Consider the following 26,136-nt stretch of genomic DNA (forward strand, 5'->3'; position numbering starts at 1 on the left):
AATAATTTTGAACAATCCTAAATGTTTTGGGTCTTTGTCATAAAAGGGCATAGAAATCAATTGTGATTTTGATTGATTAATCCTATTTATGAGTAAATAATTAAACTTATAATTTTCATTATATCTATTGAATTGGCTGTTACCAAAATTTGTTAGATAAACCTAATTTTATACTTTTTTTTTTCAGAGACAAAACAAATTGGCGACATCGTATTTAAGGATTTGCATTTGCTTGCTCAACAAGAAATATTCACGTTTAATAATTTTGAACAATCCCAAATGTTTTGGATCTTTATCTTCAAAAGAGCATAGAAATCAATTGTTATTTTGATTGAATAATCCTATTTATGAGTAAATATTTAAGATTATAATTTTCTTTATATATTTTGAAATAGCTGTTACCAAAATTTGTCAGGTAAACCTAATTTTTTTTTTTTTTTTTCAGTTACAGAATGATATTGGAGTCTTCCTATTTAAGCTATTGCAGTCGCTTGCTTAATAAGAAATATTCACGTATAATCATTTTGAACAAACTATAAATGTTTTGGATCTTTATCTTCAAAAGAGCATAGAAATCAATTGTTATTTTGATTGAATAATCCTATTTATGACTAAATATTTAAGATTATAATTTTCTTTATATATTTTGAAATAGCTGTTACCAAAATTTATCAGATAAACCTAATTTTATTATTTTTTTTTTCAGTTACAGAATGATATTGGAGTCTTCCTATTTAAGCTATTGAAGTCGCTTGATCAAGAAGAAATATTCAAGTTTAATATTTTTGAACAATCCTAAATGTTTTGGGTCATTGTCATCGAAAGAACATAGAAATCAATTGTTATTTTGATTGAATAATCCTATTTATGAGTAAATATTTAAGATTATAATTTTCTTTATATATTTTGAAATAGCTGTTACCAAAATTTGTCAGGTAAACCTAATTTTATTCTTTTTTTTTCAGTTACAGAATGATATTAGATTCTTCCAATTTAAGCTATTGCAGTCGCTTGCTCAAGAAGAAAGATTTACGTTTAATAATTTTTAACAATCCTAAATGTTTTGGGTCTTTGTCATAAAAGGGCATAGAAATCAATTGTGATTTTGATTGATTAATCCTATTTATGAGTAAATAATCAAACTTTTAATTTTTATTTTATCTATTGATGTCGCAATTACCCAGATTTGTTTAATTTAGCTAATTTTATTATTTTTTTTTCAGTTACAGAATGATATTGGAGTCTTCCTATTTAAGCTATTGCAGTCGCTTGCTCAAGAAGAAATATTCACGTATAATCATTTTGAACAAACTATAAATGTTTTGGATCTTTATCTTCAAAAGAGCATAGAAATCAATTGTTATTTTGATTGAATAATTCTATTTTTGAGTAAATATTTCAGATTATAATTTTCTTTATATCCATTGAATTGGCTGTTACCAAATTTTTCAGATAAACCTAATTTTATTCTTATTTTTTTCAGAGACAGAACACATTGGTGACATCTTATTTAAAGTTTTGCAGTCGCTTGCTGAACAAGAAATATTCACGTATAATAATTTTGAACAAACTCTAAATGTTTCGGATCTTTATCTTCAAAAGAGCATAGAAATCAATTGTTATTTTGAGTGAATAATCCTATTTATGAGTAAATATTTACGTTTTTAATTTTCTTTATATCTATTGAATTGGCTGTTACCAAAATTTGTCAGATAAACCTAATCTTATTCTTTTTTTTTTCAGAGACAGAACAAATTGATGACATCCAATTTAAGGTTTTGAAGTCGCTTGCTCAAGAAGAAATATTCACGTATAATAATTTTGGACAAACTATAAACGTTTTGGACCTTTATCTTCAAATGCGCATAGAATTCAATTGTCATTTTTATTTATTAATCCTTTTTATGAGTAAATATTTACGTTTTTAATTTTCTTTATATCTATTGAATTGGCTGTTATCAAAATTTTCAGATAAACCTTATTTTATTTGTTTTTTTCAGTTACAGAATGATATTGGACTCTTCCTATTTAAGCTATTGCAGTCGTATACTCAAGAAGAAATATTCAAGTTTAATAATTCTGAACAATCCTAAATGTTTTGGGTCATTGTCATCGAAAGAACATAGAAATCAATTGTTATTTTGATTGATTAATCCTATTCATGAGTAAATAATAAAACTTTTAATTTTTATTATATCTATTGATGTCGCAATTACCCAGATTTGTTTAATTTAGCTAATTTTATTATTTTTTTTTTCAGTTACAGAATGATATTGGAGTCTTCCTATTTAAGCTATTGCAATCGCTTGTTGAACAAGAAATATTCACGTATAATCATTTTGAACAAACTATAAATGTTTTGGATCTTTATCTTCAAAAGAGCATAGAAATCAATTGTTATTTTGATTGAATAATCCTATTTATGAGTAAATATTTCAGATTATTATTTTCTTTATATCCATTGAATTGGCTGTTACCAAATTTTTCAGATAAACCTAATTTTATTCTTTTTTTTTTCAGAGACAGAACAAAATGGTGACATCCTATTTAAGGTTTTGAAGTCGCTTGATCAAGAAGCAATATTTACGTTTAATAATTTTTAACAATCCTAAATGTTTTGGGTCTTTGTCATAAAAGGGCATAGAAATCAATTGTGATTTTGATTGATTAATCCTTTTTATGAGTAAATAATTAAACTCATAATTTTCATTATATCTATTGAATTGGCTATTACCAAAATGTGTTAAATAAACCTAATTTTATGCTTTTTTTTTCAGTGGCAGAACAAATTGGCAGCATCGTATTTAAGGTTTTGCAGTCGCTTGCTCAACAAGAAATATTCACGTATAATAATTTTGAACAAACTATAAATGTTTTGGATCTTTATCTTCAAAAGAGCATAGAAATCAATTGTTATTTTGATTGAATAATCCTATTTATGAGTAAATATTTAAGATTATAATTTTCTTTATATATTTTGAAATAGCTGTTACCAAAATTTGTCAGATAAACCTAATTTTATTTTTTTTTTTATCAGTTACAGAATGATATTGGAGTCTTCCTATTTAAGCTATTGCATTCGCTTGCTCAAGAAGAAATATTTACGTTTAAAAATTTTTAACAATCTTCTAAATGTTTGGGGTCTTTGTCATCAAAAGAGCATAGAAACCAATTGTTATTTTTATTTATTAACCCTTTTAATGAGTAAATATTTAAGTTTATAATTTTCTTTATACCTATTGAATTGGCTGTTACCAAAATTTTCAGGTAAATCTAATTTTATTATTTTTTTTTCAGTTACAGAATGATATTAGATTCTTCCTATTTAAGCTATTGCAGTCGCTTGCTTAATAAGAAATATTCACGTATAATCATTTTGAACAAACTATAAATGTTTTGGATCTTTATCTTCAAAAGAGCATAGAAATCAATTGTTATTTTGATTGAATAATCCTGTTTATGAGTAAATATTTAAGATTATAATTTTCTTTATATATTTTGAAATAGCTGTTACCAAAATTTGTCAGATAAACCTAATTTTATTATTTTTTTTTTTCAGTTACAGAATGATATTGGAGTCTTCCTATTTAAGCTATTGCAGTCGTTTACTCAAGAAGAAATATTCACGTTTAATAATTTTGAACAATCCTAAATGTTTTGGGTCTTTGTCATAAAAGGGCATAGAAATCAATTGTGATTTTGATTGATTAATCCTATTTATGAGTAAATAATTAAACTTATAATTTTCATTATATCTATTGAATTGGCTGTTACCAAAATTTGTTAGATAAACCTAATTTTATACTTTTTTTTTTCAGAGACAAAACAAATTGGCGACATCGTATTTAAGGATTTGCATTTGCTTGCTCAACAAGAAATATTCACGTTTAATAATTTTGAACAATCCCAAATGTTTTGGATCTTTATCTTCAAAAGAGCATAGAAATCAATTGTTATTTTGATTGAATAATCCTATTTATGAGTAAATATTTAAGATTATAATTTTCTTTATATATTTTGAAATAGCTGTTACCAAAATTTGTCAGGTAAACCTAATTTTTTTTTTTTTTTTTTCAGTTACAGAATGATATTGGAGTCTTCCTATTTAAGCTATTGCAGTCGCTTGCTTAATAAGAAATATTCACGTATAATCATTTTGAACAAACTATAAATGTTTTGGATCTTTATCTTCAAAAGAGCATAGAAATCAATTGTTATTTTGATTGAATAATCCTATTTATGACTAAATATTTAAGATTATAATTTTCTTTATATATTTTGAAATAGCTGTTACCAAAATTTATCAGATAAACCTAATTTTATTATTTTTTTTTTCAGTTACAGAATGATATTGGAGTCTTCCTATTTAAGCTATTGCAGTCGTTTACTCAAGAAGAAATATTCACGTTTAATAATTTTGAACAATCCTAAATGTTTTGGGTCTTTGTCATAAAAGGGCATAGAAATCAATTGTGATTTTGATTGATTAATCCTATTTATGAGTAAATAATTCAGATTATAATTTTCTTTATATCCATTGAATTGGCTGTTACCAAATTTTTCAGATAAACCTAATTTTATTCTTTTTTTTTTCAGAGACAGAACAAATTGGTGACATCCTATTTAAGGTTTTGAAGTCGCTTGATCAAGAATCAATATTCACGTTTAATAATTTTGAACAATCCTAAATGTTTTGGATCTTTATCTTCAAAAGAGCATAGAAATCAATTGTTATTTTTATTTATTACCCCTTTTTATGAGTAAATATTTAAGTTTATAATTTTCTTTATACCTATTGAATTGGCTGTTACCAAAATTTTCAGATAAACCTAATTTTATTTTTTTTTTTTCAGTTACAGAATGATATTGGAGTCTTCCTATTTAAGCTATTGCAGTCGTTTACTCAAGAAGAATTATTCACGTTTAATAATTATAATGTCTTTTACACTTTTAATGAATCATTTAAAAATTTAAAATAGTAAAACAAATTAAAAAACCTCATTAATTATATCAAAAGTTTATTAATCTAGAGAAATATGAAAATAATATTAATAGTATAAATAAATTGGTATACAAATAAAGTTTTACAGTATATATTTTATCTATAATGTTCTACACACATCAATTAATCTATCAAATGTAGTTCTTGATATAATACTAATTTATTATTTTAAATATTTTTTTATTATGTCAAATAATAAGTAGTTAATAAAGGCCACCACCAGTCTGATGCTGGAAAACTTCAATTACATCTTTATCCTTTATTCCCATAGAATTCGCCGTACTTGTTTCAGAAATTGCCGCTCCGTTAAACCTGAACCTAGTTATTGCTCTGTCTAAACCCTAAAACATTAAAAAATTTCAGAAAAACAATTTTATTACCTTCAATAATATATCTCTGTTTAACTAATGTACAATATGTATCTTAGCTATGATAAAAATAGTAGTGTTTCTATTTCTAAAATCTAGACAATATGGTAAATAGAATTTATTATTTTCAAGTTAATAAAACATTATATGGATGTTATTAAAAAACATGACACCAAGTTATAAGTAAGAAATATATTCTATTAAAAAAAAATGTAGTCTAATATTAAGTTAAATTGTTACTAATGGTATAAATTACAATTAATTACTTCTTAATAGCTTATACTTACCGATTTTGCGCAGTACGCATTCATGAGCTTTATTAAATGACAATGTGTCTTGATTTTAAATTGGATAACATTATTATCTACGCCAAGAACATTAACTTTAATGAACATTTGAGGGGAATCCTAAAATACAAAATATTTTTTAATAATGTAAACTAATAATAATAAACTAACAAAATTATAATTTAAAAATAATATTCTAATTTTATAAAATTTAGATAAAATAATAATTCAATAACCAGTTAACTAGTTATTATTATTGTATCGAAACACTTTTTTACAAAAATCCAAAATTGATTTTGAATAACCATTTGATTATGAACTTAAAAAATCTTATGCAAGTCAGAAGTCAGTTGACTTATCGTCATATAAAGAATGTTAAAGATAATAAATGCCAACAGTGATTGAGGTACATCAATGATGGTGGTAAATTTCAGATTCGAGGTAAATTATAAAACTTATGATTGACAGATTTAATGGTACCACCACTTCTGGGAATATCAACATAACGACCTTCAATATGGTAAAATTACATGGTTGATCAGCACTGTTGAATTTTAGAAAAACTTGATTGTTTAACGATACGTGTATGAAACAAACGAGCGTGTGCGGAAATGAAATAAAACGTTAACAAACGCTTAAGAGGACTCCATACCCACATATGTTGTCTCTGTCTTACTAACGTACATCATAACAATTTGCGTTTAGAAGAATATATTTTATGTTGTATATAAGTTAGTAAGACATAGACAACACATGGGAGTATGGCGTCTCCTTAAAATACTAGACAGAGGTTAAGACGGAATATGCGTAGACACGATGGTGACTTGAGCACAAAAAAACGGGCGGGCATCAGGTGTCAAAACGTACGGCGCGCAATAGCAAACGTCAAAACGGGTGGGTAACAGGCGCGATCAACCATTGTTTTCCATCGTCCGAAGCCATTAAAGAACGCCAACTCGTGTTTTTATTTTTCGCGCAATATGCTAACTTGTTTATACTTACTCCTGTGTTTTCAGCCATTTTTGATCTGTGAAAAATTATTGAAAACAGACGAACGGTGTTGAAGTCTATGAAGATGAGATGATGAAGAGAACAGGGCTCCTTCAAAGAATAATGAACAATGTAGGTCACACACCAGACACAGACGCCAGTCGCCACACGAATGGATCTTCGCAGCAGCGTTGCCAATGTTTGTTATCTAGTCAGCGGGGAGAATATGACAAAATTACCGTACTATGAACAATATTACCGTACTTATTGATTTATAATTTGAGGTTAGAATTCAAACTATTCAAACTGTGGCGATATATGTTATAAGAAACATTGAAGCTTCCATATATTTTATTAAATGTCATTACAAAATAATCCAATAATTTTTGAGCATAGATCTTTAGGTAATGACTAGGGAGGGGATTTTATTGTAATAAATAAATCAATATAATATGTATCAATTTTTCTTAAAATATGGAATAAAAAATCCAAAATATGTAAATATTGAAAAAATGTATAAGTATTGAAAATTACAAAAAAATAAATATTTCCTAATTACAAATATTGAATAAAATTAAAACAAATGATGTGGTGGAAGGGAAACAATTAATAGCAGAATACTTCTATTAGACATAAAAAACAATACATTTTATTTAACATAAAAATATGTTTTTTATTAGATGATTGTTATAGAACAAACAATACAAAAATTTGTAGATAGCATATTTATGTATAATAGACGTATATATTAATATTTTATAGCCGCTATAACAGCTGCGCAGCCCTGGATCTTGGTGTGCGGCAACTGTAGTAGGTAGACTGTAATATGTTTTTTGTAGTGGAGGGGCCATGTATCTCACTATCAAATTTTTATCAATAAATAACAATATAAGTTATCACAGTGACACTCACAGTCTACATTCTACTCCATAGTTAATACTTGATATTATTATGTTATTATTTATTAATTTATTATTAATTTAATATGGGTATTTTGTTATTTAATTTATCGATTGTCAGAATGTCTGATAAAGTGATAACTCTCGTCGTCACTCACAGTTTTCACACTACTTTGTACTTTGTATCTGCGTACTGTAGTTTATTTTATTCTGTAACTGTGACCTAGCAGTATACGGTGTACAACATCAAGATCAGCCTCACACCAAAATTTAAATTGATATTGTAAGTATGCCTAAACATCCTTTTAAAGATTTTAAACACTTAGGTCGAGCTCAATGGTATAGACGATTAAATAGTATAAATGGACTAAACGGCCCTGAAATAATAAAAAGTACTGCAACACCAGAACATTTAATTGAAAAAATAGAACACGAAAATAGTTTGAACGATTTTAACATTACCTCCTATGAAAGTGATATTAAAACTATCTCATCTGAAAGTGAAATTGATATAGAGGGTAGTAGTAAAATGTATGAACAAAATGCTCTTCAATGTAAACTAGCACAATGCGTTTTAATTAACTGTGTCCCTCTTAATGTAACTACCCAATTACTTAAAATTCTAAATGAATGTAATCCATCTGATGTGATTAAACTTTCTGCGAGAAGTTTGTTAATATAAATTATATTTTATTTATCAGTACCTAATATATTTTAATTATAGAAACATATGAGAAAGCTAGAAGTAAATTACCATAATATGACAATAATGATGATGATAAAAGCTCGAATATTGAAAACCGGGGTCGTGGAACTCGTAAAAAGAAACCCAATATTGGAAAAGGAATTCAGATTCAGAATGAGATTCACCATCAATGATAACTATGCCAGAACCAGAAACCAAACCAGCTACTTGGATAAGATCCCTTGGTATGGATTTTTTTATGTGCTAGGTTACAAGGTATTTAAAACTAAATAATGTATGTTACAAAATTATTGCTTACTGACTTATCAATTATTAATATCAAATGTATTGTAGATCAGTTACCAACAGAAACAATTTCTGACAATTGTTTTCACCACCAATGTTTGAAAATTATAATGAATCTCATAATGAAGGTAAATATTTTCTTCTGCATAAGCATAAATGTCATACATATTATAGTTATGTGTTACATATTTATATTTTATTTTGTAGAAAATGAACAGTATTAGCCTTCATCACCCGGAGCCGTGGATTTGTCACATACTACAATACATTTATTACAACAGAAAATTTTGTTAGTCTAACAAATTGTACGAGGTCAACAGATAACCAATAAATTATTAAATTATTAACAACATTAATCATTAGCAATGAAGAATCTAACCTCAATCAACAATCAGACAAAAATGTTCTGAACATTTTATTCTACCTGCTAAATCTATAGCTGAAGTGTGTGATATCGAAGAAAAATTACAATTGTCTGCTTCACGACAACTAATGATATTAATTAAATCACTCATCCAATTATTAAAAACTACCATAATAAAACAGTAATTCAAATTTAATTTTAATTTTAGATCAGTAGATTACAGCAATGTGGGGAAAGATTGCAGAATGACACTACCACATTGGTATTAAGAACATTATTAACAGACCATTGCGCATCTAACTACACTTAGATGGCCGAAATTCTGGAAAACATGTTTTCAAAGATTTGATAATGTTTAGCATTGTATTTGGTAAGACCATTTTTAACTTAAAAATACTAGTTACTTACTCAAATTAATTATACTATTATTTTAACTTTTCAAGATGTAACTATGATGAAAGATCCAACAGGATCCGAAGATGAGGTTAGATGCAGAATTAAAAATTGGTTACGCTTAGCATCAACTCAGGACAAATATAAAAGTAATAAATAATAATATTAAGTGGTATTGTGGTTGGTAGGAAGTGTATATAGTGTATTATTATGATTTATAATTCATAACAGTTTTTTTTTTTAAATTGACTAAATATAAATGTATATTTTATTGTAAATATTATTAAAGAAAGCTTAAAAGCTTTCATTACAACAGTTTAATTTTAACTTAACATGTTAAATTGTTATTTTATCATAATATAATTTACATATTATGTATTTTATGGGAGTGCGCACTTTTCCAATTATTAGTTATTATTTATTTATACTTATTAAAATTAATTAATTTTGTGTAGTTATTAATTTTTATTTTTGAATATATTAATTACATTTAATGCCTATCCAACTGTAAACATGTACATTTACCTCAAAATGTATAATAATAAATAAGTGGACTTATTAGTCAATAATGGTAAACATAAAGATTATAGTTTAAGACTAAAGACTATATTAAATTAAATTGTATTAATTAGTCATGTATCATAATCCTACACAAATAATAGATATTTTATATACACCTAAAATGCTAGTTTGTATACCAATAAAAGACCATCTTAAATACGTATTAACAATATTCACTTAGAGATTTTAAATAGCTGTCTCATTTAGACTTATTTTGGAACATAAAAAGAACATCTATTACACATAAAAAATAGATACTTTGATCTAATAAATCATATATAATAGACATTGGCATGTTTACTGGGAAGTTATTTACCTACTTTATTTATGTAGGTAATTTAATTATTTACTCTTTGGTAGGTAAACAATTCATATTTTAAGTACCTAAAATCTAAATATAAATTACCTACTTATTTTTTTTCAGAAAATTCATATATATATATATAAGTATGCAGAGTTTTTAGCTGATACAGATGTGGTAAAAAACTAATTGCTTACAAAATATTCAAAATTATGAAGATACAGTAACAAAAAAAATCCACTGACGGATGCTAAATCGAGCAATCTCATACAGTCTACATTATACAGAATTGGTACTGGAAATGAAATAATTACCCAAAAGCAACTGGACTCAGCAATAATTAAATTTGTTGTTCATAATACACAGCCAATTAATATTATTGACAAGCCAGTATTTTTAAATTTAATTAGGTTGGGACTACCAAAATCATTAAGTGTAATGTGTTCAAAAACATTAAAAACACGGTTAAACTCTGCAGCTGATTCAATAGTAAATCATATTACTAAAGCACTGTCAAATATTGAATATAAGAAACCGCAGATTGTTGGACCCAAGATAAAAAAAATCTTACCTTGGCATAACAGCCCATTGGATTAATACAACAATGTTAGTTAGAAAAGGTGCATCATTAGCTTGTGCAGTGATAAAAGGTAGGCATACTTTTGATATAATAGCCAAATATAATATAATATAAACGTTAAATACAAAATTCAAAATAAAGTAACTAGTGCTGATAATGGTAGCAATTTTGTTAAAACATTTAGGGTTTTTTGAATTGATAAAAATTATGAGGAAAACTTATTCGTTGAAGATCAGAATAATGATGAAGAAATAGAGTAAATTTGAAATTGATTTAACTAGTATAATTGAAAATGCTGAAGGTGGTGCAGAAAATGATTATGTAAATGAAGTTAGTTTGTCGTCTCACTGACGATATGTGAGTCATACTTTGAACTTGGTCGCAACAAAAGATCCTGAAAAATGGTTCAATGAAAATGAAAGAAAGGCTGATGTTCTTCAACTCAAAAAGCTCTACAGAAAACTCTTTGTCAAAACAAAATCACTCAACAATTGTGGCAGAAAAAATTCATGAAGTACTTAATGTGTATTTCAAAGTACCTATTAAAACAAGATGGAATTCCATGTATGATGCATTACTTCAATTAAAAAAAACCGGGTGGCTTAGAAAAATTGAACCAAGTCCTAGATTTTATTACATTATTATGAATATTAAAGGAAGAAGCTTTATTCATTAATGAATTTTGTGATATATTTGGACCATTCGCAGAGTTTTTAGATTTCTTACAAGGTGAATAAGCTATGTGTATATGGGATATCTGCTTCGAATTTTACATGTTTTAGAGATGTATTAAAGTAGACAATGTAAACCTATGACGTATTGTACACTTCTATAGGAAGCTGTTTTAAGATCAATAAAAAAAAGGTTTGTATGATTAAATTAGAAAATTAAATAAATTATTATTTAATATATTAACGGTTATTCTTAATTAATATTATTATGTTGCTGGTGTTTTAGATTTGATCACATATGGATGGAAAAATAATTAGTGATTGCTGCATGTCTTATTCCAAGATTTAAATTAAATTAGCTGGAAGGTAACGACAAATTGAATGCAGAATTATTTTTAAAAACTGAGTTTTCATGTTCTGAAAATGAAGTATCTGATGGTAATTCAGATAGAGATTCTGATTCTGTTCAAATAAAGATTTTTTTTTGTTTACCAACAAAAAGCTATTATAATAAAATATAACCTCGGATCAAGAACTTTTAAATTTCTTAAAAAACAAAAATGTTAATTTAAAAGTTTATTTACATTTCCTAAAGTACTATCCAAATTCATTTAGTTTGATACAAGTTTACCCACTAGTGCACCTGTAGCAAGGTTATTTAGTATTGGTGGAAATGTAATTACCTTAAAACGCTATAGACTGGGTGATGATATGTTTGAAAACTTAATTTTTTTAAAACAAAATAAGATGTTTTGAAGTTAAATAAAATTTACAAATGGTTTATTTTTTATTTATAAGTAATAAGTACCTATAATTCATATGACTATAATGTATTATAAATAGATATTTACCTACAGTTATATTTTATTTGATGTTTTAAATTAAAATAACATAAGGATGCAAGTTGTTTTTTTTTATTCAATAATGTTGTAAAAATGTATCAAATTAAAATATGAATTATTTATTTATTATGTACCTATTTACTGTTATTGATTCAATATTTAAAGTCTCAGTTGAATATATTAGGAAATAAAATCATAGTTTTCAATTCCAACTGAATTTAAGTCTTCAATAGAAAAGATTTTTTTCGACTGGTCGGCTGTGTGCATAATGCCCTAGTATTTGCTTAACTTTATCAATACGAAATCCTTATCAAAATGTACCTCAAATAACATGTCAGATATTAAAAATATAATTCAGATACTTAATAAATTGTAAATGCTCTAAAGTCTAAATTGTATTTTTATTATTGGGTTGAGTCGTATATTTTTATGGATTCTTATCTTTACTGCAGGTTGATTCATAATAAAAATTTAAAAAAATTAATGAACGCGTTTATTTTTTTGAAAGAACGAGAACGTGAACGAATCCATTTTTTTTAGTGAACGTTCCGAACACGGCTTTTTCCATTAAGCGAGCACGTATAATGTTAGTGTTATTTATTCTATAGTAATAAGCAGTGACTTTTTAAAAAAAAAAATTGGCGGGCTGGTATCGAGCATTCCATTTTTATGATAAAAGTGTTCGTAACATCATGCCATATACTGTCAAGCTTGTCGCTCCGAAATAAAGAAAATAAAAGTGGAAAGGTGAGCATTGCTTCTATAGTGTTGTATGGTGATGGGCTTCTTTTGATTTGTTTTTTTATTCATATTGCACAATAAAACGTTAATATAATTATATAAAACAGTACTAAACGGTAATAAAACAATAATATTTTTTTTTTATATTTTTTAATTATTTTATAATATAGATAATATAGATAGAAGGTAGTTGTCCAAAAATAATAAGAGCATCAACCGAAAAATTTGTTATATTGATTACGGAGAATTGATAATAATGAGCATGGATCGGGGGGGTTTTGATCCGCTCGTGTTATAACAACGACCCGGTGGCAGGAAGCCTAATCAAAATTGTTGGCGTGAATACCATTTTTTTTCCGTTACAAACACATTGTCTTTAGTGTTGGTATCTCTTGTCCCATCATCATCTTTTATTAAGTTGTTGAGATTGTATATATTTGTTCTGTTATCTGTTATTTGTCGTTTGATGATTCACCGTTTTCTTTCATTTACTCGAGTCCCGCCACACGGTTGACATCTCCAACGCCGTAAACTCATTTCAAATATTTTCATAGACAAATCTTCGATATGAATCCCAGGTGAGTAACAACTATAATATTTATGCACATGCACGAGCTTCCGAATTTCCGGCAACTCGGTTTTTACCTGCTGTTTTCATTGTTTGCAAATGTTATCCGTCCCCATGTTATCTGCACATGACTGAGGTCTGAATAGTTTTTTCAAAAAATACCATAATTTTATAGTTCATCGGTAATACTGGCAACGTCACCGCCGTAATCATTATTCAAATGTAGGTAATTGTGGTTATAGGTAAATGTTCGACCGAACAAATAATAAATCACAAAATCCATTTCGAATTTATAATGGATACCTATCTACATCAACAATTTTCTATCGCGTAACTTGATAGTTGACAGTGTTAAGTGTTATGCATTGCCTTTCTGTTACTTTGTAGTCCTAAGTGACTAAGTAGAATATTATGCAATGCACATACGTCTTCGCCGCAACTGTCGGGATCGACTAATTGTTATACAAATAATCGTCGAAGTCACGTTATCATATACCTATCAAATGAATAAACAATAGTAAAAAAACTATTTTCATACAGCTACTAACTAATTTACATAAACTACCTCTACAGGTGGTTCATGACGTCAAGTTAACGCTCTCCGTGTCGCAAAAATTTATAGAACAACCCCAACCGGCTTACAATGATAAGATGAGGAATTTATTTTGTTCTACAAATATACAATTTTTATTTTATAATTTTAATTCAATTTTTTTTTAATAATACAAAATAAAAGTAACTAAAATAATGTAGTGAATCATAAGCATAATATTCCGTCTATAATATAAATAATATCAAACAAATTGTAGGATTTGTAAAGCATAACACTTGTAGAGGTTACACAAATACAAAAAAAAGTTTAGTAACACTGTTTGGTAGTTTCTGCAGCAACCTATTTTAAATACATGATGAATCTATTTTGATGTTTCAATTATCAACATATAAATTTTATTTTATTACAGCCCAAACAAACTCACTGAAAATAATACAGATTCCAATTCAAATAATGAAAAACAAGATGAGGAGTATGTGGTGAAAAAGATTTTAGATAAGCGTATACAGCATGGTAAGGTGGAATACCTTCTCAAATGGAAAGGTTTCAGTAATTTTGAAAATTCTTGGGAACCTATTGAAAATCTTAATTGTGAAGATTTGATAAAAAAATATGAAAAAGAAAGAAAAAGAAAAAGCAAGCCATCAAATTCAATTGATTCCAAATCTTCTGATGAGTCTGATAATAATAATACTGAGCATCAGAAAGTAGCAGAAAAAGTTGTGCATGTTAAAAAACTGCGTGGCAAGATTACATATTGTATTAAATTTAAAGGAATTGAAGAACCTGTGGAGATCAAATCTAAAAAGGCTACAAAATTATATCCACAACTCATACTCAAACACTATCATAAAATATTTGTATGGAAATAATAATTAACTGTTTTAATCAAATCCTATAGTAAATATCTTGAATTATTTTATTTTTTTATTATATGTGACAATTATGCCTTACAGAAAAAAATAAAATACTTAAATGTTAGTAACTTAATATACTTTCATAAAATAATTAACTATTTTTATTTCACTGATACAATTTAATAATAGTGTATTTTTAAAATGTATTAATATTTCAATTTATGTTGATAAGTAACTAATTAATTTTGAATTTTTTCATTATTAATTTGTTTAAATTGTAACGCAATAGTAAATAAATATATATATATATGCTAATTTAAGTTTATTTACTTTGTATTTGGTTGTTTAAAATGTAGGTTAAACATTCAATACTATTTTATTTTAATAACTAAAGCATTTTTCACCATTTCTTATCTTTTATTATTATTAGACAGAACCCTAGTACTTTAGTACCATAGATTTTTTTATATTATTTATATACATGACTAACTAGTATGCCCAAATGTGCTGATTTTCTAGCAAGTGTCCCTTTAAATATTTTTATTATTTCAGGTCCTCAAAATATACCGATTGTTACTCAGCATCTAGCTTTTAACCCAACTTCAAATAATTATTATTTTATATTAAAATTAGTGGTAATTGTAGTTAAATTTATTCAATACTATGATCATGTTTTTTAATCGTAAGTAATTTGATAAAAGTTTTAAATATGTATTTAACAAGAAGATTCAAAACAAACTACATATTCATATTCTATAATTGGTTTTTTATAATAATAATATAATAAGGGTATCTAAAATCGAATCTAGTTATGTGTGATGTATAATATTAATGGTACGTTGTGATTGCTCAATTAAAATTTAAGAGAATTAATTAAAAATCAGAGCATGTTTAATTAATCACTAAGAAGTTAGGCCACAATCTTTTTATCACTATTTTAAGTATGAAAAAAAGTAGTTATATGTATATTATATACATTTAAAAACTAGTTTGTTCATGTTTTAAGAATAATTTCATCTTTAATGCCACCTGCCTTTTTGTACCAATATGACAGCACATAGATTTTGAGCGAGGCATATGCCTAAAATCTGAAATTTAAAATAAAATAATATTAATACAAATATTAAATTAAAAATAAGAATGTTATACTTTGAACTAATAGCAAATTAAAAACATTTCAATAATAATTTGTTTTTAAAACATGCACAAACTTTGTAATTTTTTACCAATATCACTATTAAAATATCTGCAAAATAACAGCCAAAAAATCTAAAAAATTTATACTTTATTTAGGAAAAAGATGCAAAGGATTTTAAAGTAGTTTTCGTTTAATTAAACTAGAAAATAACATGAAATATAAAGATTGTATTGGCACCATCAGTAATCAGAAAATTAATAAACAAAAATATAGTTAAATTTGTAATTGCTACATTTTCAAGTAAACTGTAAACTATACATCCTTATTCTACCAAGCAGGTGGTCTTTAGGATTTACAATTATAATATCATTACTATTTTATAATAAATAAATATTCAAGTGTAGTTATTGGTAACTCAAACATTTAGATTGCTGTTGATGAAACATAGTCATCTCTATCTTTTAGATTAGGTAAGTAAACTTCCTAAAACCAATCACTTTACAGTATCTTGTGACAGCTTAAGTATATTATAGCCTACAGGTGGAAATAATGTTAATCTTGAACCAATTATTACAAGTTGGTGCACATCGAAAGAAGCAGTTATATTTAATACAAATAACTATGAGTATATTAAAACTTAAATAGAAAAACCAACAATGATTCATCAGCAAGTGTAGAGTTGTAAGAAAATGCTCATTTAAAAAAAAATTAACTTTAAAGGACAAATTCGAGTAATTACAAATTTAAGAAGATACCAAAATGAATTTACTATGATCATTAAAAATTATGAGAAATATAATTTCAGAACTATCAAATATTAAATATATTTAATTTCAATTGCATCACAGATATTAATAACCTACCTTTTACAATGATTTAAAATAAAAAAGTCAAAAACCATTTTTTCAAAAAAATTTTTTTAATTTGAAAATAGCCATTTTGTATTGAAACAATACCACAGAAATGTGATTGGGAATGAGAAGGCATTTTAGTATAGCAGCACTTGCTTTCATTATCAAAGAAATATTATATAATGTGTTAAATAAAAAAAAAAACTTCAAAGTCGGTAGTTAGAAAATGGAGCTAAACATATTTCATTTATATTTTATTATTTTTACAATTTGACTCATTTTTAATTATTTATTATTTTTAGTTGATATATATTTTTTTAAGATACATAATTCTTTGTATGTCTGGTTTAAATGAATCTGTGGAGTATCATACTATTTTTGTGTGTGATATTGTTTTACTCATTTTGAACGGTATTGGGTCATGTTTATGCTGTAATGGAAAGCGCAGATAAATAACTATGTAAAATGTTATTGAATTTTATATTCAATATTATTTAAAATATATAGGTTAAGAAAAAAAAACAATTTTTTAGAAAATATTATAAATGATAATAACTGTAAAAATATCAATGAAATATGCAAAATGTGCATTTTAAACTTACCATCATAAAGTTCAGATTTCTAGCTAGACATGCTATTATCTGAGAGCATATAAAACTATATACAACTCCAACAACTTCCGAGCCAATAAATAAGACCTATGACCAGTTAAGAAAATGGTAAGATACTAGAATCTGTAGTCAAGATACTCAGTATTAATTAACACCACAGATATACATGTTTTATATCTATGATTAACACGAACCTTGTTAATGCAGCTTTTATCTTAGTTGTACATTTCGTCGCCACTACGCAGTACGCAATACGCATTCAATGTGTTTTCGCTACAGATTTCTTAAGTATAGAAGTCTGTACTGTGGGTAGTTTTCGTCGTTTTCGAAGACTGATAATCTGTCACTGATTGCACAATGTAAATAAAGACTGATAAGTGATAACAATAACAAAACTACTTTAAAATTATTATTAATAATATGACGAGGACACTACACAGAAAATGAAACCTAAACAACGCTTCAGAGATGGCTTTGTGCGTCAATATCACCACCGCTGTGCCTGTTGCGGCAGACCGTATTCAGTAATACGCCTATTACCTATCTCTGAAACGAAATTATCGCGGCGTAATTACGGGAGAGGCCGCATTATTTTTGGTCATACATCAATTATTACCGATAAAAATATACCGATGTTTTTACTTTAATAAAACCTTTTATTGTTACATACTTGCTTTGTAAATATTCACTTTATAAATGTAATATTAGGTACAATATATATAATATTTTTTTATTTTTATATACTCGTATATATTATTCTCAATGATGACAAACCACCTGCTCGACCAAAAATAACTAAGACCATAAGCCCTCTTGAATACAATTACCTAGATACTGTTGTACTCTGCATGGTCCGGTCTTAATCAGTCCGGTTCTAACATACAAAAACTATTGAATCATCGGTTTGGTCCGATTCAATATTTTTTAGGAGTAATTCAGTCCAGTCCTCAGATAAAATGTATTATTTTCAGTCCGGTTCGGTTTCAAAAGAAAAAAATGAAAATAGTTTAGTCCGGTTCGGCTCGGTCTCAATCACGGTTCTTAAAGTCTAAATAAGTTATTTTTACGTAATACCATTGATTATAAATACTATAGATAACTCACTTCAAAACAAAATTTGTCCAGTGTAATACAAAACGCATCATCGTCCGGTCTGAGCTAATATATTGACTGAACCTGACGGTCCGGTCCATTAAAGGTCCGAAATATTTTAATATCGAACCGGCAGTCCGGTCTCGGTCTACTCTATATGAATAAATTTAATAACTGGTCCGGTCCGGTCTATAAATAGTACGTAGCCATGGGTTCGGTCCGAATTTGGTCTTCTGTTAAACTTTTAAGTGGTGTGGTCTGGTTTATATCGCCCGAAGTTTGTATCTACTATATTGTTTTTATTTAATTTATATTGTACATAAATATAGACACTTACACTGTACACTGATGTGAGCTAACGCCGTATTACCGTTGAAATCAGGAAACGATGATTTATGAATAAGAACACTAATTTATTTATTACACACACTAATTTATAATACTTAACTCAAATACGATTTAACTAAATAACTAAGATTTTCTGTCTACACCAAAGAGGTTTTGTCTATACTTGAGTCCGTGCTCCGACTGCCAACACGGCCCTGTCCGTGAGAACTGTACGGGCAGTCGCCCTAGAATTTGTTGACCAACGCATTTCCCACAGTCACGTAGGCCATTGCATTAACCAGCAAATACATATACATAAATATCGTATATAGTGTGCTTAATACATACAGGGTACAACATACCCCTTGAGTTAAATGGAAGCAGTCCCTGCGACCTCGTAAAGCCAAATTATTTTTCCAAATCTTATACACTAATTTATAAACTACATTGAAAAAAAACATAATAACATATTTGCTTAATATTACGGGTGCGATAGTATACAATATCGCCACATGCGCTTTGCTTACTTAAATCTATTTTTTGCTAAATAGAATATTGTTTGCATGTTCAATTTACAAATGGGATTATTATTATTACTATTACTTATTATTATTATTATTATTATAAATTATGTTTAAATTTGAGTTTCCGCCACATCTCGTGGTTGGTCATGATAGGTTTACCAATGTTATATTTAACAAAACAGATTAAGGAACCCAAGAGGGTAATAAGAATGGTCGAGATAATAATCAAAGATATGATAAAATATATGTTACTTTCTTTTGGAATATAATTTTTATTTTATCACTTTTATCTGTTCCTCGATTTCTTTTAAAGATTTAGAATGTCGTGATAAGTCTTATAGACCAATGCTGTTTTGACTTTCTGAAAAATTGAATGCTTCAAATGAAGTCCTGGGAAATATTCGTTACTATAGTATAGCTAAGCCCCACACTTTGTATAGGATTATAAAGGTTTTGGCTGGAATTTTTAACAATTGTTTGCGACGGAAGAAGAATAGTTTGTCTCCTACATCTCAATGGAATGCGCGGTTTGGTCGTAATTGAACTTAGTTTTCTGTTTCTTCTAAATGAAGCGTTCTCGCGCGATCTGGTGGGATTCCCTTAACTAAGTTAAAACAGAAAGCTATGTTTGATAGTCATCATAATTATAACGGGCTTCTAGAGCTTTTGTCAGTGTAGTAGGCACTAACAAAGTCTTGCCATATAGTAACTCATAAGTCATAAGGTTGTTTACCCGTAGAGTTATGTACCGATGAGTTATACACGAACATTGTATACGGGACGTACGAATCCCAGTTTTTTTGGTGGACATCTACATAATATCGAGGTATTCTCCTAGAGTTCTGTGGCTTCGTTCAAGTTCCCCGTTCGCCTGTGGATGGTACGGTGACGTAGTGGTATGCTTTATGCCGATAAGCTTGCATGTTTCAGTGAAAACTCGACTGAGGAACACGGTACCCTGATCACTTACAAGAAGGCATTCCATGAATACTAACGAAAGAAGTAACAAAATGTTATGCTACCGTGTTTAATTCTATATTGGCCATGGGTGTTGCGATTGAGAACTTAGTTAGGTCACATTGCATGGTCAGTATATATGCATTACCATCAAAAGTTCGTGTTAGTGGGCCCACAACGTCTATAAATACTTTCTCAAACGGTTCAGATGCTGTGGTGCTGATTATTATAGGTTGTTTTGTGTTACGGTTAGAAACTTTATTTACTCGACATGAAGTGCATTTGTTAATGACCTCAGTAACATCCTGTTTCAAAACCTCCCAATCATATTGCCACTGAATTTGTTTTACTGCCTGTTATATACCACGATGACCTCCTAAGACTGACTGCAGCATGATGTTCACGGATTATTACTTGCTTGTCCAACTCAGAAATTTTTTGTTAGAAAATTACTTTAATCGAAATGCCGGAATCTTGAAATATGTATTTTTACATTTGTAGTATGGTCTGATCTAAGCCACTACCAATACGAGGAAGGCAAGCCTTTTGATTTTAACCTCCTGACAGAAACTTCTCAGATTACGTAAAGAGTTATACATATCTTGAAGAGTTGGCTTCTGCTAACATTTTGCTTTTATTACCAAATTTAAAATATGACGTGATCATTAACTTATAATAGGCTACCTCTATTTTCTTTGGGTGCTGTTGCTTTAGTTTCTCTATATAACCAAATTTTCTCCAGAATTCTAGTGCTATTCCTCGACTTAGTTTAAGATCTCCTGATACAAAATGAACTAAGTGAAATATTTTGGGAGTTTCAAAAATATCTCCCAAGACACGTACGTTTATGTACGTTTGTGTTCTTCAAGTTTTGACTAGCTGGGTCTTCCATGTACTTTTCAAACGATTTCAAAGTTATACTTTTATCCTCCTATGAAGTTTGAGATCTGGTTTTTATTATCTTCACTTCTCCGATGCGGCTTATTGCGTCCGCATTTGTATTGGTTACCCCAGATTTATACACTACTTCATAATTTTATTCAGCTAATTTCAATCTCCATCTCATCAGTTGAGATCCGGGATTTTTGACGTTGAACGTTTGGTATAATAATTTTACTCACAATATTATTGTTGCAATGATCCATGTCATGTTTTTATAGTGTACATATTTATTACTGACTCTTAAAATGTCCATGGACGCTTTGGACTGTTGCTCTGGATGATCTGCTGTGATGGTCTGCATGGCTAGATTCCGATTTTCCTAGCATTTAACGACGACTTTCCTCTTCGACTACTCTTGTGGAATCGACGTTCGCTACCCCCGAAACTGCAGGCGCGGAGACCACTACACCTTGTAATGGGTTTCAATTATAATAGTATGATAGTATAATTTTTTTTTTATTTCGTGTGTTTATATGTTAGTTGCACACCCGTGTAATACATGTATATATATTTTATTAAGAAATCAAAAACAAAACATGTTTTATGCAACAACATTAAATTGAGCAAGAATTGATTAACCTACCTCTTATACATATATATATATATGTATGTGTATAATTTTAATACGGCGGTAACGGATAACACGAAATATTGACGACAATGATACACGCGCGTACCAGGGGTTAGAACAGAAATTAAAAATACCGGTATTTTTACCGGAACCTTTTGAAAATATTGGAATCGGAACCGTACCGTAACCCTTTTTGGATTTTCTTAGGAACCGAAACCGATATTTGTCGGCGACGTTTTTTACGAATGCGGATGCATTGAGTCGCATTAAAGTGGTGACTACGCGAGCTTAAACCACATCAAGTCATCAGAATCAATCAGAAACTCCAGAAATTCAAAGAACCTCCGTACAATAAGTGGATAACGAATACCTAGATTTAGGGTCAGAAAGAGTTGATGATAATAGACATCAAACATTTCTGAAAGCGGACGAAACTAAACTAAACGCTTTAGCACCTTGTGTATTAGCAGACTTTAAGGCGAAGAAAGAAATTACATTGGAATTTCGGAAACGATTTGGGAAGATCATTGAATTTCGTCACCAAAAATGTCAAATAACGGAGATTGCAACTATTAATGTAGATAGTCGTCAGCTGTTAAATGATAGAGAAGAATGGAAACAATATGTTGTTGCGGCGTTGGGCCTTAAAGGCCTACAAAAGCCCAGAAAGAAGAAGAAGAAGAAGTCGTCAGCTGTTCTACATAATCATTTAACAGTTTTTTTGGCAAAAGGAAAATTATGAAACTATTTTCAAAAGTCTTCACAACCTTACACACGTGATAAATTATCGGACGAAAACAAATTACAGATCATCAAGGAATTTCATGAAAATCCACTGGGTGGTCACCAAAGTATGACACGCATCTACAATAAAATTGCACAACAGTACCAATGGCTGGGTATGAAAGCACAAATCCGAAAATACATAAAGAGGTGTCCGGTATGTGAGATCAACAAAACTCCGAACATTATCAAGGAACCTATGGTGATAACTACCACTGCTTCGAAACCACATAACCTAACAAATCGTACAATGGGAATTCACACATTTTAAAACTTATCGATGATTTCTCAAAGTTCGCATGGGCTTCTGCAATGAGAGATCACGAAGCAAACACAATCGCACAGCATTTTATTACGCAATTTGTATGTCTGCATGGACAACCCGAATCTCTGGTGATGGACTGTGGAACAGAATTCCTTAGTAAGCTTTTTAAAGAGGTATGCAAGGTTTTAAATATATCAAACATCCACTACCCCGTATCATCCACAGAAAAACGGTAGTTTGGAGAGAAGCCCCCAAAATCTGGGTGAATATTTGAGGAATTACTCTGGGAAAAATCCGCAAAACTGCAATATCTATGTTCCTTATGCAATGTACTGTCATAATTCTTCAGTACACACCTCTACGGGATTTCAACCGTATGAATTTGTGTATGGATATCCTTTGAAAATTCCGAATTCATTAAGCCGTAAGCCAGAACCTCAATATAACTATCAAGAATACCAATTTGAAATGAAACGACTTATGCAGGAAACTCATCAGATGGTAATAAAAAAACAAACTAAATCCAAGCAAAAATCACGGGAGCTGTACCGTTACAAATCAATGAAAGTGATAAGGTTATAGTTAGGTTAAGAAAAAGCAAATGAGGGAAAATTAGCACCTAAGTAGTTAGGACCATTCACAGTGGTGGAAGCTAATACAGACACTCCGAATGTAACCATATAAAAAATAAATAAATGTGTGAAATTGCATAAGAATCTCTTGAAGAAATTTCATGAATGAAATCTAAATTATGTTTCAGAAATATCAGTGATTAACAGTCATGGAATGTCAGATTCTCAAAATGGAAATTTCCAAGTTACACCGTTGCAGAATTAATCTGGCCTATACTTTGAAGCTATGGGTCCTCTTCGTGTCTCTTTCACGGATTGGGACTTTGTCACTTATATAAATATGACTACTTATCACATGAAGTACCGTTTACTCCAAAATCCCCATAATCAGACTGGTGAAATTTGCATTCAGCTAAAGAAGAAGGAAGATTTAATTTTAACAAGCACTTATACGGATTTCATGAAATCCACGAATCCATTCATGCAGAAGATTGAATAAAACTTCAACTCCATACTACGAATACTTGGATCAAACCACAGAACCTCTGAACATTTGAATCGTCAGCCTTGTGGATTAATAAATGCTGTAGGAAGGTTAGCGAACGTACTTTTTGGAGTTTGTGCTGATTAAGATGCCGAATTCTTTTACAAAAACATTGAAAACCTTACTCGTTCTGAAGATATGCACGTGCATCTATCACATGAACAAGTAAGAATAGTTTCTTCAGTCCCAAATAATGTTAATTCTACCATGCACGAATTATTAACAGACATTCAGAAGTTGCAAATGAACATAAACGAAATAGAAGAGCAGTCCAGACGTTCTGCTGAACGTGCTGGAACTACAAACTACCTCCTGGAACACACAGCAATATTGACCGTTCTTCTGAACCAATTCGCTTGGGAAACTCCAAACCTCCAGTCTATCGTTAATTCAGCATTGAATGGATTAATGCTTACAAATGTGTACCCTCCATCTGATCTAATTCATGAATTAAAACAAATTCAACTAACATTACCGTCTACACTAGAGCTTCCTACAACTGAATCTCACCTACCAATTCTGAATTATTTCGAACCTCCAAGTTAAGCGTATTGTACATTCAGTAGATTCTTATATTTGTGACTCATTTACCCTTATTATTGTCAAACCTTCGGTTTAGCCTTTTTCATAATATTCCACTTCCGATGCCTACCGACAAAGGTAATATAGTAATCATTGAACCACAAACTCAGTATCTGGCAATAAACGATACTAATGAATATAATTTTAGTCTAACGGAAAATCAATATGAAAGATGCACAACATTGTTTTCTTTTAAATTATGTGTAAATCCTGAGGCTATTAGTAAGTCTACATATCAGGAAAATTATTAGATATCTTAATACAATACCCCTTATCAAACAGCGGGAACATGTAATTTTAAATATCTGAACCTAAATTTGACGATCTGGCATAAACATTACTGCTTGCATTTCGCAAGCAGTAACAGTGACTTGCGCACAAAAATCTAGTAGGATTCTACTCACCGGTACGGAAAAAATTCAATTCTCAGAGAACTGTGTGTTATATACAGAAAATTTGATCTTAACACCATTTAGAGTCCTAACTTTAGAAATTCGTAGAGATTTTGTTTCAGAAAATCCTAGTCTGAACACTATGTTAAAATTATCCAAAATAACTAACAATCGTATTCCGGAACAAATCAATACTGTGAAATATATTAAAGGTTTAAATCAGCTGGCTCAGGATGCCAACAATTTGAAGGAAAGTTCAAAATTGTAAAACGATACTAAAATCTTAGTAACTCCAGACCATCATTTTATTGTAGTTTATATTATTGTAATCTTAATATTAGCTATAAGTCTATACATGTTAATTAAGTATAAATGTAAATTACCTCAACTTTATAGACCTGAAATGGCAAAACCTCAGAATATAGAAGTGTGTACAACCTACACATTCCCTGCGAATTTCAGAAGCTTTTCAGAATACCAGAAAAGTACGGATTAGATGAAACATGGTGATCATTGGAACCCCATGTCTCATGTAGTCCGGGGGGTGTTATGAACCCCTGTCCGCATTAAGTTAGTAAAGTAAGTATTTATTAATGTGAACGGGCAGAGACGCACGATCACACGGTCTGAAGGAATTCGCTGAGCGGACAGTTTTGAGTCCGAGCGAGCCTCTACTGTGTCTCACTGTCTGTGTAAGAATCAGTGTAGTACCGTCAGTACATCGGAAAGAGCCTCTGTTATTTAAATCCGTCTAATTCTGTTAAACTTAAGTTTTCTATTGATTTATTATTATAATAAAGTATAGTGATAACTTAAAATCATGCATTAATTATTATACGAGCAATTAGTTATGGAGACGTCCATAAGAACCTAGATCCTTTACTTCAGAAACTCGAGTTAAGGGTGAGTCATTATAGGTATAAATGTATTCCACTTTAGTCCATGATCTAGAGAATGATATGATTTTATACTTATCAAAGTTTAGTTTAAGGCCAATAGCCTGACACCATTTAATAA

At 29.0% G+C, this 26,136-nt stretch overlaps 2 protein-coding genes, 3 long non-coding RNA genes and 1 pseudogene across 5 annotated transcripts; 4 read left to right on the forward strand and 2 right to left on the reverse strand.

The window, feature by feature from the left end:
* Nucleotides 1-5,000: 5,000 nt before the first annotated feature.
* Nucleotides 5,001-6,845, reverse strand: LOC132931797 (small ubiquitin-related modifier 2-like). The gene is made up of 3 exons (XM_060997813.1): nt 6,660-6,845; nt 5,658-5,777; nt 5,001-5,343 (listed from the first exon to the last, which is right to left on the reverse strand). Exons 1-3 carry the CDS (start codon nt 6,675-6,677, stop codon nt 5,206-5,208), a joined length of 276 nt encoding a protein of 91 aa, XP_060853796.1. The 5' UTR covers nt 6,678-6,845; the 3' UTR covers nt 5,001-5,205.
* An 815-nt stretch (nt 6,846-7,660) lies between these two features.
* Nucleotides 7,661-8,475, forward strand: LOC132931799 (uncharacterized). Its single transcript, XR_009662778.1, has 2 exons — nt 7,661-7,829; nt 8,271-8,475. It is a non-coding gene; the product is annotated as an uncharacterized LOC132931799 (long non-coding RNA).
* Nucleotides 8,476-8,500: 25 nt separating this feature from the next.
* LOC132931798 (uncharacterized) lies at nt 8,501-9,672 on the forward strand (annotated as a pseudogene).
* Nucleotides 9,673-10,292: 620 nt separating this feature from the next.
* Nucleotides 10,293-12,104, forward strand: LOC132917491 (uncharacterized). The gene is made up of 3 exons (XR_009660291.1): nt 10,293-10,806; nt 10,921-11,600; nt 11,694-12,104. It is a non-coding gene; the product is annotated as an uncharacterized LOC132917491 (long non-coding RNA).
* Nucleotides 12,105-13,294: 1,190 nt separating this feature from the next.
* LOC132917371 (chromobox protein homolog 5-like) lies at nt 13,295-15,087 on the forward strand. Its single transcript, XM_060978088.1, has 2 exons — nt 13,295-13,568; nt 14,521-15,087. The coding sequence occupies exons 1-2, from the start codon at nt 13,558-13,560 to the stop codon at nt 14,981-14,983; spliced, it is 474 nt and encodes a 157-aa protein (XP_060834071.1). The 5' UTR covers nt 13,295-13,557; the 3' UTR covers nt 14,984-15,087.
* Nucleotides 15,088-15,761: 674 nt separating this feature from the next.
* Nucleotides 15,762-18,006, reverse strand: LOC132918668 (uncharacterized). Its single transcript, XR_009660531.1, has 3 exons — nt 17,763-18,006; nt 17,560-17,655; nt 15,762-16,056 (listed from the first exon to the last, which is right to left on the reverse strand). It is a non-coding gene; the product is annotated as an uncharacterized LOC132918668 (long non-coding RNA).
* Nucleotides 18,007-26,136: the final 8,130 nt, after the last annotated feature.

The sequence above is a fragment of the Rhopalosiphum padi genome, chromosome 1 (assembly GCF_020882245.1).
Source record: "Rhopalosiphum padi isolate XX-2018 chromosome 1, ASM2088224v1, whole genome shotgun sequence".
NCBI classification, from domain to species: Eukaryota; Metazoa; Arthropoda; class Insecta; order Hemiptera; family Aphididae; genus Rhopalosiphum; species Rhopalosiphum padi.

Coding starts and splice junctions, on each gene's coding strand:
- LOC132931797 (XM_060997813.1), bottom strand. Junction 5,344..5,657: donor ATGCGTACTGCGCAAAATCG/GTAAGTATAAGC, acceptor TTAATGTTTTAG/GGTTTAGACAGAGCAATAAC.